The sequence below is a fragment of the Sitodiplosis mosellana genome, unplaced genomic scaffold (assembly GCF_009176505.1).
Source record: "Sitodiplosis mosellana isolate CC-2019 unplaced genomic scaffold, AAFC_SMos_1.0 Smas_scaffold_1, whole genome shotgun sequence".
Classification (NCBI taxonomy): domain Eukaryota; kingdom Metazoa; phylum Arthropoda; class Insecta; order Diptera; family Cecidomyiidae; genus Sitodiplosis; species Sitodiplosis mosellana.
The window spans coordinates 22400882-22419700 of NW_022595244.1; the positions used below are offsets into that span (position 1 = coordinate 22400882).

Here is an 18819-nt window from a genome sequence, read left to right on the forward strand (position 1 = left end):
CTTGATTACATAACCAATGCCCCGGACACCATATGAATTGAATTGATGTGTAACTGAAACTAGAACAGGTATACCTGATGAAGCAACCGATCGATTTCAATGCCATCACTTTCTTTTTTCCCTCTCGGTCGGCTGTTTTCTATTCATTGCTTATTTATGTTGGGAAATCAATCACAACAACTTTGTTTTTGTTGCATTAGCTCCATCTTCCCATTTGTATCGTCATCCCTCCGAATTTTTGAACGAGCAAACATTCCATCTATATTTGAAAATGTTTCCTCGCGTTGAAACACCGTAGCGCACACCCACAAACTTCTCTCACAAATGTGTTGAAATAGTCATGAATCAGACAATGTAAAATAAAACTCAGTGAGAGAGGGAAGTAGAGAAAGTGGAAGAACAGTCGAAAGAAAAAAATTGGCCACTTTTTCATTTTCGGCCATTTGGTTTCATTTGTTTTGTTTTACTGTGCGCTGCAAATGAATTTTTCATTCGAAAACGACGTGTATTGATGGCAAGGTATTTGGCGTAATTAAAACTATCTGTTGATCCATTGGGCTACAACACTATTTGTAGGAGGGGAGAGGATCTTTACTAATTTGATGAAAAATAATATCGTTAATGTGTTGCCATTTGTTTATGTTTTCGGTCGTTCTTCAGACACTGGTTTTTATTAAATGTCAACGATTCATCAATGTCACACAAAGGACACACTCTCGTGCATTTTCATGCTCAATTTGCTGTGCGAAAAATGGTCGATTTCTGATTTTCTTCTTCTCGAATATAGTTTTTGCCCAGTGTTTTGTCTGCTATACAAAATGAAAAGAATTTGACAAAATGAAAGGATCTTATGAGTCATAGGCTATGACAATGAAAAGAATTTCCAATAATCGATTGTATTTAATTCAAAACTTTAAAAATGAACATTCATTCTTCGCTTAATTGATCCCGAAGCATGAATTCACTTAACGAGATCATCGCCGTGTATTTCACTTGCTTTGCGTAGAAAACTTTTCCAAATAAATCAACAATGTGATTTTATTGTCAGTTAACGACAATCAACTTTGAGATCTTGATAATATTTTGATAATCAAATGACAAATCAACTGAATAACATCGTTATATTACGGAGATGGCAGTTGATTACACAAACTCATTTTGTCGCTATGTATGTAATGATTGTTCCTGCAGATTTCGCATCATCGAACGGGAAGTTTTCAATCTAATTATATGTGAGTGATTTATTCATTTGGTTGCCGTTCATCGGCATTTCGATATACGGAATTTATCGAACACACACACACACACATATACATAAGAGTGGAAAACTTTTAGCGTAACATTGACACATAAAGTGTGGGCATTATTAATAGCATTAAGACTAATCTGAAATGGGAAATGAAAGCTTTTACAGTATGTCATAATATTTCAAAAAAGCAAAAGATGTCCACGTTTTTTTTGCACTAGATGTCGATACAATTGCCACGTTAATTATTCAACATTCTCACCCGTATGTCGGGTCTTGTTTTAAACAATGTTAAAGCATTCCGATAACATTAAAATGAGGTACCTACCTAATTTTCGCATAAATGTTCTTACTTCGAACATATAATTCGACCAAACTGTTGAGTTATGAAATGCGCCAAATTTTAAAATCCATTTTAATGTAATTAATTACAACATGAAACACAAACCAAACACACTTAATTAGGCTAATTTAAAATAACATGAATTTGCAATTAAAACCTTTTTTTTTCTTCTCTCAATTTCAGGGGTGGATCTCGCCTAAGATGGGGAGCACGCTGCTTGTTGCTATGTTCATAGCATTACAATTTGCAACTGGCATGGCAAATCCGGAAGCAAAACGTCTTTACGACGATTTACTAAGCAATTACAATCGTTTGATACGACCTGTTGGCAACAATTCGGATCGATTAACAGTGAAAATGGGACTGAGGCTGTCACAATTAATTGATGTCGTAAGTACAAGGCTTTATGGATTATACAATTCCACATTTTATGTTCTAGCGTTTTGGAAATGTCTTTTTCTGTTTCGGTTTAATATCTTTTCAGTTTTTTTTTCCAATGTTTTCGTCTCTCGTGAGTTTAAACTCCTAGATAATGAGCTTGACTAGGAAAACTTTCTAGCCGAAGGTTTTTGTCAGAGCGCGAAAAGTTAGAGAGCAACAAAACAACATCACTTTCCCATTCGAAGATGGCAAAAAATACAAAGAAAGTCAATTTAGGTTTCTGTAATGCCGTTGCTATAGGCATTTCAAGCGATTAAAGCCTAAGCTTTCGTTTCGCAGATAGAGCAAAATGTTTAGCAAACATTTCAAAATGCGTCATTCATCTTCGTCGAACAATTTTTTTCTAGATTCATAATGGTTTGAATGTGGCCTCGGGCAAGAAGGTTCAATCAATTCAACAAAATCTTATGCGATGTACTGGTACTCACTTAGCACCGTTATACGAATCACCATCATCCGAAATTGAAGTGAACAAGTGAGTGACTAAGCGAGCGCATGTACAACTGCTCAAAACGTACATCTTAATTAGTGTTACCGTTTATCCAATATTTTATCGTCAAATTAAAGTAAACTTTGTTGAAAGTTACCCATTACGGCTCATATTTCCATGTCGAAACCATGCTATTTATTGTACTCAAACATTCATAGTGCGTTCTCGCGTTCGCAATGAAATTTAACTCGTTACATGTTTGGTGTGCGCTCGTCAGTCTTGCTTCGCTGTCGTTATTTCAATCTAATGGATAATAACAACAAGAATGCCAATCATCCAATTCGTTTGGATTCCATTCCCCCGTTTTCATCGCGAGTTGGTATAGCAACGATGACTATAAGTTGTGCAAAGTTAATTACAAAAGTTAATATGCATACATTTTTGAGATCTGCAAATTCAATTTTATCTATCCACATTACCAATATCTCATTGTTGAATGTTGAGAGTCTCGGTGCCATATGAGTAATGAGAGCGTACACTTGCAAACGATAAAAGTTGCGTTTCATCCGCTTTACATATGGATGATGTGAATAGTGTTCATTCAAATTCGCCAATAATTTCATCAACAGAATATGTGCCAAAGCCATCGACATATCCACATCAAATTCTAAAACACCAACAAAGTAGTTTGATATTGAACACTGCAATTTGCAGCTGTCTTTCGCAAATGATTTTTGACTTTACAAAAAGCGGAGCCGAATGACGAGTAGTACATGTCGATTGCAACATCTAAGATTTAATTGCTTTTGATTCAATTCTTCGAATTTAGTCTGCGTTGATGGAATTGTGTTTTGGCTATGATCTCATGCACAGCGAATTCATATCCGAACAAGCCTGTTTGTCAAAAATCAAATCTAAACACAATTAAATTTTTGGCCGATAAATGTATACAAAATGTGTTTTTATCACCAGTTTTATTATGCTGTGCTCTTTATCGTGACGTGTAAATAACCTGAAGAACCAATTTTGATTCGCCATTATAAAATTACAGAAAGCAAATTATCGCCGAACGAAACGCAAAATCAACAGCAACAAAAAAACCATCACAGACAAGACCAAAGCGAATAGAAAAACACACATAAAAAATTGTGAATAGAGAAAATAGCCTCGAGTCAAATGGCGGCAATGGCTTCGCATTCGATCAAATATACACATACATTGCAGCTCTCTGTGTTCGATGAAAGCTGTACGTGGTGGAGTCTATCGTGCTTTATGAATCTGAATGAAGCGAAAATCCTGCCACTCTGGTTTTGTCTCCCTCTCTCTCTTATACTTTGTTGTTTTGGAAATATATTTCCAATTGTTTTCATTTGAACGCAATCTGCATTAAAATACACATACATTGGGTTGGCAGCTCAAAATACCAAAACGAAAATGGAATGAAAATATTTGACAAAATACATGCGGCTTGTGTCAAATTTAGCGTGTCTAGCCTCATTGGCCCATTGTTAACTGCGAAATAATGGCAACACAGTTCTTCGCGGAGTGATTTGTTTCGGTTCGCATCGCAGTCGCTTATGAAATTTGTTTCAAAAATGTTTCAGATAAAAAACTCTTTCGACCGGATTTTCAATGGTTGTGTTGCGTAATGAAACGCACATTTTCCTCCATAATAAACGGGTATCGTTTCCGGCTAAATCCCATCATGCACACTTTCGCTTTTCAAAGAACCAAATACGGGTTCTAGTCACGTTATATTGTGACCTCAAGCGTCACTTTCTTTATCTCATCACAAACACAAATTAGAAAAATTAAAGTAAAATTGACAAAAAAACGAACACCGAGAGACAAGCAAATACACAAGGTGAAGGCGCGTCAGAAATAAAGGAGACAACGAGAAAAAAGCATCGACATGCAAATTAGCCTGAGGGTGACTATTGCAACGTGAAAAATGTATGCAAAACTTTCGTGTGCTACAATTCCTAGAGATCACTTCTTTGATGTTTTCCCTGTGTGTCAGAAGGAAAAGAACCTGGTTCTTTTGAACACTCGCACACATACAAAGTCATTTAATTTGAATCTTATCTACAATATGTCCATGTCGCCTCCGCCACTGCTATCATCATCAACAAATAAAAATGTTAATGTAAATGTAAATTTCTAATTATTTGAAAGAAAAAGTGGTCTTTTGCTTTGTGAGCGAAAAAAACAAAGCGTAGACATTTGCATAGATTGTTAGTGGTAGCTGTGAGCAAAAAATATTCTCTCTCCACCCTCTCTCTTAGGATGATAATTATTCTGTTAGTTTTTATGGTTGAAATAGTGCTGTGGAATCTGTCATTTGTGTCATTGCAAAAGCTACAACCTACTTTTATGCATCAAAGAGAAGGAGAGCACTGCACGGTGGCGCAATTTTCTCATCCATCATTCTGCAGAGTGCAGTTAGAAAGAGCACACTTGTTTGCATACGAGCTGAAATTACATGTCAAAAACTCAGCTGATAAAGAACTTGAGCATTTCGTTGTTGTTCCTCTTTTAAATTCCTATACGCAACCACGTTCAACCTATTGAGCCAGTGGCATGGATTCAGTGTATAAGGGAGTAAATGAATGTCAAATGCAAAAATATCCGGAGAAATATGCAAACCACATTGCAAACTAATCGATTTTCCCAGTGGTTTTGGCGTGAAATTATGAACATTCATACATACATTGGATTATCCCATGCATCACATCACATCGTATTACCCGTACATCATGTAAAAATCATTTACATTGAATTTAAAATCAATCTTCTTCGCCGTTTGAAATTGACATTTAAATTGAATAGATTTTTCTATCTGCTGAACACAAACCCTAATCGCATTATAATATTTAATATTTCAACCAAGCTGGCAAATATCGACTGATTTTCCACTCTCGCAAACGCTTCACTTCGAACAACCCTTGTTAATATATATATATGAATGTCCGAGAACGAAAACGCAACTTCTATTCACAACACATATAAGTGAAACAAAAATAAAAAATTTATTGAAATGAAACAACAAAATCGAATTTTTTCAAAGTGTAACAACAAAAAAGATTTTTTTAAAGTGTAACATCGGTATGTAGTAAGTGTAACAATATACCGATGTTACACTTTAAAAAAATCTTTTTTGTTGTTACACTTTGAAAAAATTCGATTTTGTTGTTTCATTTCAATAAATTTTTTATTTTTGTTTCACTTATATGTGTTGTGAATAGAAGTTGCGTTTTCATTCTCGGACATTCATATTGATTCCGTTATAATGAGAGTGAGTTCAGGTGCTATTGTTCGCCCACCGAGGAGTGTGCGATGTAAAACTTTCCAGCTACAACACAATTGACATCAATAATTTGAATTGAATTGAACTTCGAAATGAGAAATTCCATACTAATAATGGCCAGCATTTCAAGTTTCTGATACATATCGCAGTGCATTCTGCACACATTGCATACATATCCAATTTATGTGACAGTCAATATTGATTGATTGCCCCAATAAAAAACTTTTAATTAATCTGTCATGATCAATTTTGAAATTGGGAATTGAAAGAGTCAAGCGTCAACTAGTGTCATTTCCATCTGGCCCACTATCTCCCTATCTCTGTCTCATTCAATGCTCCTCAACTGTAATGAAGAGCCTACTGTGTTGTGTCGTTGACGAGTAGAGGCCAAATTAATTGCAATTTAATTAAACACAGCCAAAGTGTGTGAATCAAAATCTGCATTCGAATAGAGTTGAAATTCCGCGAAGAGAATAGTGTCACATTGAGCATGGCTTGAACAAAATGAATGACTGTCGCACGTTGTCTTCGTGAAAAACGCTAAAATAGTCGGAATACAGATTGTGTACGTAATTGAAACAATCCTTCAAAAACGCAATGAAATCTCGGTGCTCCGATCCTTACATTGCCAGCTAATTTCTGTATTATTAGAATAATTTTCCATTTTCATCTTATTTTCGAAGCACTTAACGGCGTTAAATGTGCACAGCGATCGCAAAACATTCACTCTTCTCCCACACCAGCATCGAATACGAGACAGAGACGACAATGTGCAAACGAGAAAGAACAAAAGCAAACGAAAATTTATGAAAATGAAATAAATTAAATGTCATTTATCAATGACAACTGAGAGTAAAATAAACGATATGAAAAAGCTCCTAAGAGAGACAGAGTGCAAAGTTTGCACTGCAAACGAAGAATGAGAGACAGCGAGGATGTGTATGTACTTTACGTGAGAAGAGACACAGAATTCGAATGGAACGAACAAGTCGTTGAACAAATGTAAATTTGTATGTTGTCATTCTAAAACAAATGAGCATTTTGCCTGCCCTTTTTTCATTCATCGTTTGCTTTTGACTAATTGAATTATGTGCATTTCAAGTCATTTCCAGTCGGAGATAGCACTTTTTTCTCTGCATGTGAAAGCGAGACATTATCGAGAAAAAAAAACTCTCCTAGATTTAAAATTGGCATTGAAACTGAAAATGCGATAAGACTATTCACAGCAGAAAATTTTCCATTTAACGTACTGTTTTTACCTCTCGTCCTCTCTTTTATTACTTGGAAGAAGCAAAAAAATTGCTCATGTTGTTTTCACTCGTCTAATGTAAAATTACACTTTTTTCAAACTTTGTTTTTTGTTTTGCATCGGCAAAATTACAATCCATTAAATGTTTTGCAACAAAGCGGAAACTTTTTTTAAAATTGGCTTGGTGACAACCTAAATGAAAATTGAAATTGATGAAAATTGAATTGTTTTCCCCTCGGATTGTTTTTATTCGACCGGTTTAATGTTTTTCTTTTTATTGCAGAATTTGAGGAACCAAATTATGACGACAAATGTGTGGGTGGAACAGGTAAGTACCAGAAATAATGCAGAAGAAAAAAAAACTTTTGAAAAAGAAATGGAAATTAGAAGCCGTACCATTCAATCGAAGCTATTTTTTACAGCTGCCACTCGAAAGTACAGTATTTGACGCTAAAATTTAACGCATGCGATGTACGCCACACTGTATCGCATTGTTTATTTCGTTTGCGACCAATTTGGTTGTGCGTCGCATGCATTGAATGAATGTTTATGTAAAGTAACAGATGGATATTCGAGCAGCATCGTAAAAAAAGCCTGCAAGCAATCGAATTGTTTCGGTTGGAGCTCACAAGAATGAATGAGATTTAAATTAACCTCTCTCGAATGATAAAAATAGACAAAATCCAACAAAATCCTTTCGATGAGCATTTTTGGTATATAATAATCAATTCGAATCTTTGCAATATTCCCCGGAGACGTACGACCCGAGCTGGGTATGTTTCAGTCCTACACATATTCAGTGCACATACGAAATGTATCGAAATAACTACGGATGGCTGGAAACTACGTGTAAGAATTAAATGAATGTGTGCTTCGGTTTGGTCACGTCTCATTTCACAGTCAACTCGACCGACGAGACAAACACGAACTCTCACTCACTCATACACATACGCACACAGCCACCACACAAAAACATGTGAACATCACAAATGCCGACAGAGCAGTTTTGCAGCAAAATTCTATGAAATACCAAGCGAAATCTAAATGTTCCAAACGATATATTCCACAGATGAACGACGGCGAATGCCGAGTTTTTCCTGCCACCAGCTAGTTTATGAACCATTAAATGATATCCATAATATCAATTATAGTATTTATAGAGCTTATGCGCACGCAAAAACATCGTTGCTCCGTAAAATGGTGCGTTCACGTTGGTGCTCTTTCACATACGCCTCATATATTGTTTTTTATTTCTTCACGACTCATTAATCTATCAGCGTTTGCAATCGGTGAAAAACGATGCTCAAAATTAATGAGACTAAATCATTTGCAACTAAATTCGACACAGGCAGCATCGTTTCTTGACGCATCGAAGGCGTCAAGCGACCAGAAAATTTCTCGTAGATTCATTTGCTAGCTTTTATTTCACTGAGAATTCGGCAAAGTATACGTGGATTTCGAACCAAAATTGGACGACTTGTTTTTCAAGTAATCGAAACAAAAACGAAATACATTTCCATCTGCATTTTCTTAATGAAAACTTTTAAAATCACATGTAAGTCAGTCAGGTCATTACAAAAATCGTCGGCACAAACAACAAGTTTTCGCAGAAATTCGAATACAAATTGAAAATTTACAAGAGCTTCTACCCCATCTCATAATGCAATCTCACCAATTTGGAGTAAACCGCACACTCTCTGCTGTTATTGGTGGTGTTGATGGTGGTAGCGGTGCTGTAAACAACGTCAAAAAAAACTTTTCTGTAACTTGTATACGATGCAAAACATGTTCGTGTTCCATAGGACACGTGCAAATAAATATTGCAAAAGTTTGCATGTCAGTTGCGCTTTATGCTCTCTCTTTCTTCCTCTCACTATAAATACATTTCGGTTGGATGCAAACGACGTATGCCAAAGGCATTTCAATCATTTCGACACTGCTGCAGTTTTGCATGGAAATTCATTGTATCAAGCAATAGCTGCAAGTAAATAAAGTGTGTGTTGTCGAAACTTTCCCACCGCTGATATCCATTGATGCTTTTACACACGTTCTGCAGCTTTGGATCAGTTTACCTTTTAACAAAATGTCGACTTTTGCAGGTACTGGCGTAAAGTAAAAAGCAAACCAGCTCACACCTGAAAATACGACCCAAAATAAACTCCACTTCGCCATTGATTTGCTATATACCTCAGTGGCGTTAGTATCGTGAATGGGAGAAATTGACAGCTCTTCGTCCGAAACATGATCGAAGTAGTTTACATAAAAAACCAATGAAACAAAAACTTTTGCCTTGAACTCACTATTCCTCTCTCTCTCTCTCTCTCCCTCTCTCCCTCTCTCTCTCTCTCTCTCTCCTTCCGGCGTGTGTTCCAGCTGCATCAATTTTCGTACCTTATTTCGTTCAATCTCCTTTGCATTCTGCAGAGATTTGATTTGTTTGATTATCGAAACACGTTTGAAGAATGAGCGGGAAAGAGAGAGAGAGAGAGAGAGAGAGAGGGAGAGAGAGAGAGAGGGGTGCATGCCACATGAAATAAATGTTTTGGGAACAAGCTCATTCATTTGGCTATTAGTTTGGATTTTAGTTAATCCTCGAAATCAACTCCCAAAGCAAACTAATGAAAAACTCCAACAAGTCAAACACTGACTTTCGCCCAACATTTTTACAAAGTAATTTCCCTTTATCTTTGTTAATATAAATGGCTTAGGTTTTGAATGAATTAATTTTCGTTTGGATGTTTTTGTGCTCTAGCACACGTATAAAATATTGGCTCCACATTTAAAAACTGGCTTCAAACAATGCGGTTCAAACGATAAACAAGAACTTTGCTGTGAGCATGTAGATGCAATCAAATGGGAAAGTCCAAATGAATTTCAACCCGAAAATAGTTTCTTTTTTACCACCATCAGCAAGTAGCAAGTTTTTGATAGAATGCGAACGAAAAACACTTTTATCATCCACACATAGTTCAAGCACCGTAGTCATCGTCGTCGTTGAATTTCGCAACGCAGACTCAGAAGATGAACAGATAGGAATGAAAATTACCTGAATGAAGCATTCAAGCAAACACATACAGAAAATGCGCTCGATTTGGTCCCTTTGCCAACCCACAGGACACCATCGCAATCGCCATTTTCAGCGCAACACAAACCATTATCATTATCACAGCATTGCACGCATAAGCCATAAAGTTTTATTTTTAATAGTAGTACAGAAAGAAGAAAAAACCTTTGACGCCATACCTTTCCTCATTTTTCGGCAATCATTTCGACTGGTGCTCGTACTCCCACGAACACACACACACACACACACACAGCACGTGTAAAAACAAATATTCACTCACATTTGGTTAGTTTATGTTGTCCTTTAACTTGGACGAGTACCCGAGTAAAGCCAAGCTGGCTCAAGAACTCTTTCATCCCCTCTCTTTCATTACTCTCGTTTGTTTGTTTAAGTGGTAAATGTACCGTTTAATCTTATATTCAGTTGGATTTAAGGACACACAAAGATAGAGTCTAAATAAACAAATTCATGCGAGAGTGCTGGTATTACCGTTTAGTGTAAAATACGCTAAACAGTCATGTGTACCTGCTATTCATTGGCGATCAGGTGAACTGTCTACCAAACTTGTTGTGAAGGTGCCAATGGCTAAAATGTAATGACACATTTCCACGAACGATTGAAACCAGCAGGTAACATTTGTGCAGAGTCAAGCCAAAAATGTCTAATCTAAATGAGAGTCGACATTATGAATGAGAGGATGAAGGCGCATGTGGTTTACACTTCATTTAACAATTAGAGAGAAAAACGGTCGATCGATGAACTTGGATAACCGCTTCCAAGTCTCTATGGTATTCGAATCGGTTCCGAACTAATGCAATTGACAGTAGGTCCATTCGGTTGGCACTGTGCATTAATAATGCTAATGGAATACAGGAAAATACATCAAAATTCGCCGACAAGACTAATTAAATGAATTAAAAAAAGATTTATTCAATGCCACACCAAAATCGATATTTATTCCACATTAATGTTGATCGCATTATTTACGTCAGTTAATATTGTATTGCCTAGATGTACATTCAATAAAGGCGAATGAGTTGAATGGTTGGCCGAAAGCGATATGCAAATGATTTCTCATGGGAAAAAAAATTATACTGGTCTGCGGATTGTGCGGTGTGTGTGTGATGCTCTGTCTGAAATCCAAGCACATCGACAATGTTTAGGTCTATTAAGCATGTGAAATCAGCAAATTTTCGTTAGCCAGCCGGTTACGCTCTTCTTTTTTCGTTCATTGCTGAATCCATCAAATTGTCTTTTCATTGTTTGCCTCGTAAATCTGACCTTATTCGTCTGTTACGAGGTATCGTTTTTCTTGCTCGTTGAAACCGATTGTTTCCATTCCATTCTTCGTTATCGCATGACCTAAACTGGTCTGTGGTTTTGAGATTGTTGAATTAATAACTGTGCGAATGAAAGAGAGGCCGAAAGAAAAACTTCGTTCCACAAATATCGATCTCGGGTGGCGCGAGATGGAAAGAGGAGGGGCGGTATAACGAGACATAATCTACTTTTTTGCGGCGACCCCAGCGTGAAGTTTATGTGCTTTGTTCTGAGATTCATTTGTTGTTCACACATTGAATTTCATTAAACCTTTAACTATGGGCCACTGTGAAAAGATAACGCAATGATGCCGAATCGGTAACATCTGGAGAAAAAAAGAGATGGAACGAATGGAAAAAATGTTTGAAAATAAAAGCAGCTTTATCTAAAGCTAGGGCACAGTTTGAACAGCGTGATCCGATGGACTTGAACATCTTTTTCCACTTTTAATAAGGTCTTTCAAAGTTCATTTTCAATTTGGATGATTTATTTCTTTGTGACGTCGAGAAGCGAGTTGCGGTGGTCTTGTAAATAACATGATACGATTGGCAGCTACCGACTTAAATATGGTTTTATCACCATAATTGCGTCCACATATATATATATATATATATGCGTGTGTACAACAATTCGTGCACCAATTGCTTGCATCTAAGAGATTCGGCAAAAGCTCAAGTTGTTTGCTTAAAAACGTAGTTAACTTTTATTTGTGTTACAGGAAATCAATCATGCCAAAAGTAGACGCATGATCTAAACTCTTGACCGAAAAGCCAACAATATCTCTCGCCTGTATGTCATAAATTTACCACTTTTATTTTATGGCCGTAGAGAAGATTTATGAATAGCCGACAAAAACATCCATGCACCCATTCGTTCATTCGTTTCGATGCATGTCCAAGTTCAAAACCATTATATTAACAAATACCATAATAAATTTTCACCATTAACCGTGCCGATAAAATCGAATTCGGACCGTTTCTCCTCTTCTTCATTCACTCCAACATGACAACAGTTTGTGGCTGTGCAAACGACGATTCCGAAACCAGGAATCATCGGTGTCGTGTGTGGTCGACGCTCGGCGCTCAGCGTTACAGTCGTATCGGTGTGTGCGCTGAAGCAACACAATTATTAGATTACGAACGTACTATAGATAATCATTGGCAATGCAATTGTTTGGATTTTGGAATGCATGTGATGTCCAATAAATGTGATAAGAGTCCGTAAAATAAGTCTAACACCAAAATGGTTAAAATACGAGCAGTGTTCGATCCATTTCTCATTCAGTTTTTGGTGAAACATACACACATACACAATGGATCCGAGCCATTCGAAAATATGGGGAAGCACAGAGAGAAAGAGACAAAGCAAATGCAGACCAAGAGATAAGTTAGTGTGAAATGACAATTGTTGGTGAAAATATGTCGTATGCGTATAGCAGCGTATAGATAGAGACTACTCATTCGTATTCCGAACTGGACAAAAGTATTACCCAACAATAAATGCTATCAAATTGTCGAGCCTTGTGGAAGACCAAGACAAACAACAACAAAAAATTGAAATAAATTCCATAATTTATTTTCATCCCATTGTGAACCCAATTTACTGTCGTACAGATTGTTTCGTGTTTCTCCGGCTCAAACAGCAGTTTCGTGACGCGTTGCCATGCGATGTCTCATCATAATGCAAAGATATGTGTGCGAGTAGTCAACACTCACACGCACACTGTCTGCAATTCAGCCGAATGGATTTGTATTTTCTGTGCAAAAATGCATGAATGTTAGAAATCGTATCAAGTGTTGCTCATTCATGACACATGACACAAGCATCACTCCCTCAAACTGGCTGTGTATACATATATCGGTAATTCGATTAGTCTCTTGTCGATTTACGACCTTCGTGAGACGTGCCGATGCCACAAGAAAAAGGGATTCCGCTCTCTTCGCGTCATGTGTGTGTGTGTGTATCAATTTCGAATTTCTTTTCGCTTCTACATTCGGTTCATTTTCATTATCATTTCGTTGGTAATATTTTCACGGCCTAATGCCGAACTTAACGCTGATCTAAGGATTACCATTTGATGTCTGTGCGAACGTGTCAGATATATAGATACTCGGTTCTATCGGAAGAATGTCTTGTGGTATGTAATTTTCAGAAAGCATCAGTTCAATTCTACATTTTGCTCTCCACTCACACACACACACACGTACATACCACAAGACATTGATATCACATTCATTGCCACGACACAAAGCAAACTCGAGGAATACGTACTGAAAATCCAGAAATGCTCTAGTTCAAATTTCGGCGTTATGGAGCGCATTTCGTTACAATTTATATGTGTGTGTATCATAGGGGTATTGCAACGACCATTAAATATATGTATTTCATCAAGTTTATCAAGCTCTTTCCAAGTTTATGCATAGTGTCGAACTTTTGTTCAAGCTCTACCATCCAAATGTACAGTAAAATGATAATTTACGGGCACGACGTTAGGTGGCGTTTTTTCTGGTCAAAAAAGTTGCAATATCCCTTTGGTGTGTAGATATTTTTCGATTTTATTATTCGCAGAACTACGCCTTGGTCGCATACTTGATGCTTTATCTCTGGCTATTTGTGTCCTCATCGTTGCCTCGCTGCCTTCCGCTCTCATCCTCTGTGTTATTCTGCACTGAATCATCCACCAAGCCGAAAATTCCATTGCATTACAAACCCAGATAGATAGTGAACATGAGTAACGATATTAAATTATATTAAACCAGTTAGACAATGGTATTATACTGGGGGTTTGTAGATTGAAACACAAGCACACTAGCGCCGCAGTTTGCCCTACAATATCATATACGGCAAGCTTCAGAACTATTCATTCAGTATATATCATGTAGCTCAACTGTCAATCTGTAATCCCCCTGGTATTATATGCGAATGTGCATGAGCATTGAATGCCGGGTGAAAACCATTTAATTTGAGCCGAACACATCCAAAGTGCTGTGGTCATGCACAATTTGAAATCCTTCATACATTTAATTTGTCGGTTTGTTCTGAAATGCACATGCAATTCAGAGGATTGTTGATGCACACACAATCCAAAGTCCTGAGTGTCCTTGTTTTTTTTATACCTTCTTCTTGTCCCTCTCTCTGCCGCATCTTGTGCTCTTCGGCTTTATATTGTGATGAGCATTGAGCATAAGTAGCTAAAGTGCTAAATATTAATTTGTCGTTTATTGGAAAATATGCATTGGGTTTTGTTTTTGTCATCTCTTTGGTCCCTTTGTATGCAACGCTTACGGTTATTCCATTGATTCGTTGTGCATGTACAATTGTACATGGTCATGATTCGCTTATGGTGTTTTTGGATTAACATTTTACGTTACATAATAAGCCTTGTGCGACGTGTGGCGAAGCATATGTTTAACGATGTCTAATGTCGCACAGAATGCACAGCGAAAGGAGAAAACTGACAAACGAAACGAGATGAAAGCTCTTCGCTTATCACGCCATATGAACGACAAATTCTCGTTTTTCTCATTTTTATTACACACATTCTGTACATAAAAAGCAACGGATTGCAAATGGAAAAAATTCTTTTTGTGCACAATGTACACATACAACATATATATATTTTTGTGAAAATTCAAAGATGAATTTTCGTTTGAAATGGTAACCAAGCGAAAATCTGTTGCCAAATTTCGATGACGAAGACAGAAACACAGCGACAAGGCAGCGAAAACGAGAAACAGAGCAAAAAGAGATAAAATAAAGCGGAGAAAAGAAAAATTTGCACAAAAATGCCGAGAGCAATAAAAATAGCTCAAGTCACAAAGATCCGGCAATTTGCAACGAGTAAAGTAGATAAATTTTAAATGGCTTTGAAAGTTTTCTTTCCTTCTTCTTCTTAAAATGAAAATGGTTTCATTTTCTTGCGTAACTCCTTTTGCGTGTGAGTGTGTGTGTGTGTGGGTGAGTGATTTCGTGGGAAAGAGGAGAAAAAAGAGCCGACCAAGTATACCGAAGCAACTGGCGCGGCTTTTTTCTGGCTCAATATATTTTCTCAATATAACCAATAAATGCCATTTGTAGTGTTTCTCTCGTCTATTTGGAATAATTTTAAAATACGAGCAAGGATTTGAGTGCCGCTTTATACATTCGTACAGTGCCATTTGTCATGGCATTCATATATGCATTTCGAAAAAGCATTCCGTATCGCCCATCAACTCTCCCCACTGGGTGCGATATTTTTCCCGTTTCAAGTATGCAAATGCATGCACACATTTCAAAGCATAAAAAAAATGTAATTTCGAACTGCTTGGCACAACACAATCGTGTTGACCAAAGAGAGCAATAGCGACACATTCATTCGAAATTTCGTAACAAATGTCTCACCATGCTCAAAAAATCCAATGGACACTTTGCTAGCGCTTTGTGGAATTCGTGGCTCTCATGTAATCGATTGAACTGCATACTAAAATTCAATAACAATGCCTCGATGTGCAAACGCCATCGATACACATTATTCACTAGCCCACGACGACGACGACGACGACGACGACGACGGCAGCACACAGTTTTTTTTTCTGTTTGGTTTTCGTTTTCTCCTTCTGATTTTATTGTCATTGTTAATGCACGTATCGCATTCGCTTACGGAACGGGAATACAAAAACTTGAAACAATCCGAAATAGAATGGAAACCCCATTCGAATTTGAAGACACGTGGTTACGTTATCGCCGTACCAGGGACAGAAAAAAACACACAACGACGCTTGACATATGGACCAGCGCTCTTTTGTACCCACAAAAACGAGTAGACAAAAGTAAGCAAAGAACATTGCAGCACATTCGTTTTGTTTGGCGTTTGTATGTGCGAGCGTAAATTTTATGCAATCTCTTCGAAGTGTTGGCCCGATTTCAATGATGAAAGTATTATAAACACATGCGGTGTGATCGGAAATTACGTATTTCGGATGAAGTTCGTGAGCGAAATTTTCTTGTACGAGGCGGTGTGTAAATGACATGTACATTTTGTCCTCTTACCGCATTTACACGTTCGCACACGACTATGCAATGCACAGGCATGCAAACAGTTGGAATCAGCTCACATAGCTGTGGTTTTTCAGCACGCATATTTGCATTCATTCGACATCATGGAAACATTAACATTAGCCCCATAAACGCCATGCGGCGATTGGGTGGCACTTAAGCAAATTCGATCAATTTGGAATTGTTCGAATCTTTCATGCAAATGGAATTGGCCTGATTGACGATAATTTCTTTTGAAATGGCATAGTTTCATGTTTTACCTATGTGGCATTTTGAGCTGACCCATTCCACGCAATGTTCAAAATTTGCCGTTTCTATTAATTTTCCTGTTTGACGCCTTTAAATGAAACGATTTTCTTTTCAACCAATTTGACTGATCCGTTCGGACTGTTTTAAAACTCAAGAGGTCATTAAACACTTTGAGCAACTGAAAACTGTTGCCAGCAAAAGTGGACGAACATTTTTATTTGGCAAAAACCACACACATAAAATATTGTAATTCATACCACTGATATGTTGGAAGCGTATCACATATGTATATACACACACATCGATACTTGTCTATGAACGAGTGTAGCAGTCGCACTAAAAATCCGGGTGTTCTACTTCATATATATTGAGGCCTTTTCCCACATGGTATACATTGTCCAATGTACACACAAGTATGTATACACAGACACGTACAAAGCTTATCCACAATTGGAGCCACTGAACACTACATACACATAAATCCTCAATCCACAAAACCACTATTTTCGTTGTACTTGATGGATATTGTTTTTTTTTCTGCAACATCTCTTTCTCTTCACTCGTCCTCTTCCTCTGCTCACACATTCTGTGTTTTCTATAGGTTGATTTTCGCAGTGATCATCATTTGCTGGAAGTGCGATTTAGATGGTATTACGTCAATACAACGGGTCGGCATACCTATTGAGCACTACCATCATCTTTCTATAAACCATTGCATGAGCACATGAAAAAAACGCTCGAATGCTTCCGAAAATATCTCATTGCACGGAAGAAAAGTAGCCGAACCACACCCAAAAAATTCACATACACACACATTTACCCATATAAACACAATCAAAAGACGAACACCACGACGACAAAACACACTAGAGGGAAAAAATTTTGTGCTCACAAACTTACAAAACCGTTCGAATTTTCTGGCTGCAAAACGAAATTGCAAGCGTTTGTGACCTATGTAACTGTAAAAGCATGCATATGTGGTGTCGATAGAACGAGTAAAGAACTGGCAGAGCAAAAAGGGAGAAAGAGAGCGTGAGCGAGAGTGAGAGTGAAAGAGCAAGAGAGCGCCCGGATGAATAAAAATCAAACGAAAAAAATATCGTATATATATGGTTGTGCCTGTATTTGTTGTTTTCTTCAAGTAAACAACTCTTTTGCCAACATCGTGAAAACTGTGCAAACGCAAAAAACCAGCAGAATGTGCTTTGAAACGTTTTTCCTTTTTTATTCATTTAGCAAATTGAAAGTAACGATGATCCTTTACCATTTTTGGAACAGTTGGATCTGCCATATGAACATCTAAATTTCAAATCACCACATAAATTGCGAGCGAAACCGCAAAAAATCTCTTTTAGACTGGCGATTACATCGATCGTAATTCGGCTCACTCTCTCTCCCTTTCATCCTCTTCTTATTTCTCACTACGCGGTCACCAAACATCATATTCACTTAGCATGGCATGCTTCATACCAAACCATTCACCAATTCGATGGAAATCAGGAAAATTATGATTTTTTTTTTCTTTGAAAAAACACTTTTGAACGGAATGTGTGTGATTGCGAGAGGAAAAAGAACGCAGCGTTTCTATTGAGTGTTCGATTTTATGTTCATAAAGGTAGAAACGTCAAAACTGTTTAAAGCACAGTCATTCATGCAGAGCCATTATAAAAGTGTTTCTCTGAAGATTATTATCGATTGAAATTCACCTGAATTGCACCAAACCAAACCAAACCAAATAAAGCGAACAAGCCAAACCAATTGATGACATGTGAGTTGCCTTGGCAACCCACAGCACAATCCGGGTGCTATGTGGTTCGTCTTATAATAAAAGTAATTTTCGTCTTTTGGTTCGTGTTGATCGATATTGACTGTAATGCAATAACCATATAATAAATAGCTTTTGCGTTTATACGCTTTGAATTTCCACAGTTCGAGAGCTGCCTTGACCATTTTGCCAAACAATGAACTGTACAGCAACTGTGGCCAATCTGTTTTGTTTTTGTTTGTTTGTTTTTTTTTTAGTTTTTCTCATTTCGTTATCACACATTGTTGATCGTATTTTCCCGAATTGTATTTTATTGGGCCGATTGGTCGGAATAGTACGACATGTGGGCGACATGTAGTTTTCGGACAATT

At 37.3% G+C, this 18819-nt stretch overlaps 2 protein-coding genes across 2 annotated transcripts in view; both read left to right on the plus strand.

Moving 5' to 3' along the window:
• The window catches only part of LOC129575682 (uncharacterized), a 203090-nt gene that overhangs the window by 174259 nt on the left and 10012 nt on the right, over positions 1-18819 (plus strand). The gene's annotated exons all lie outside the window — the stretch shown is intronic.
• Positions 1-18819, plus strand: part of LOC129575718 (acetylcholine receptor subunit alpha-like 1) — a 165887-nt gene that overhangs the window by 113509 nt on the left and 33559 nt on the right. The window contains exons 5-6 of the mRNA XM_055459668.1: positions 1773-1979; positions 7300-7344. Coding sequence (XP_055315643.1) covers positions 1773-1979; positions 7300-7344 — 252 coding nt within the window. The remainder of the gene's footprint in view (positions 1-1772; positions 1980-7299; positions 7345-18819) is intronic.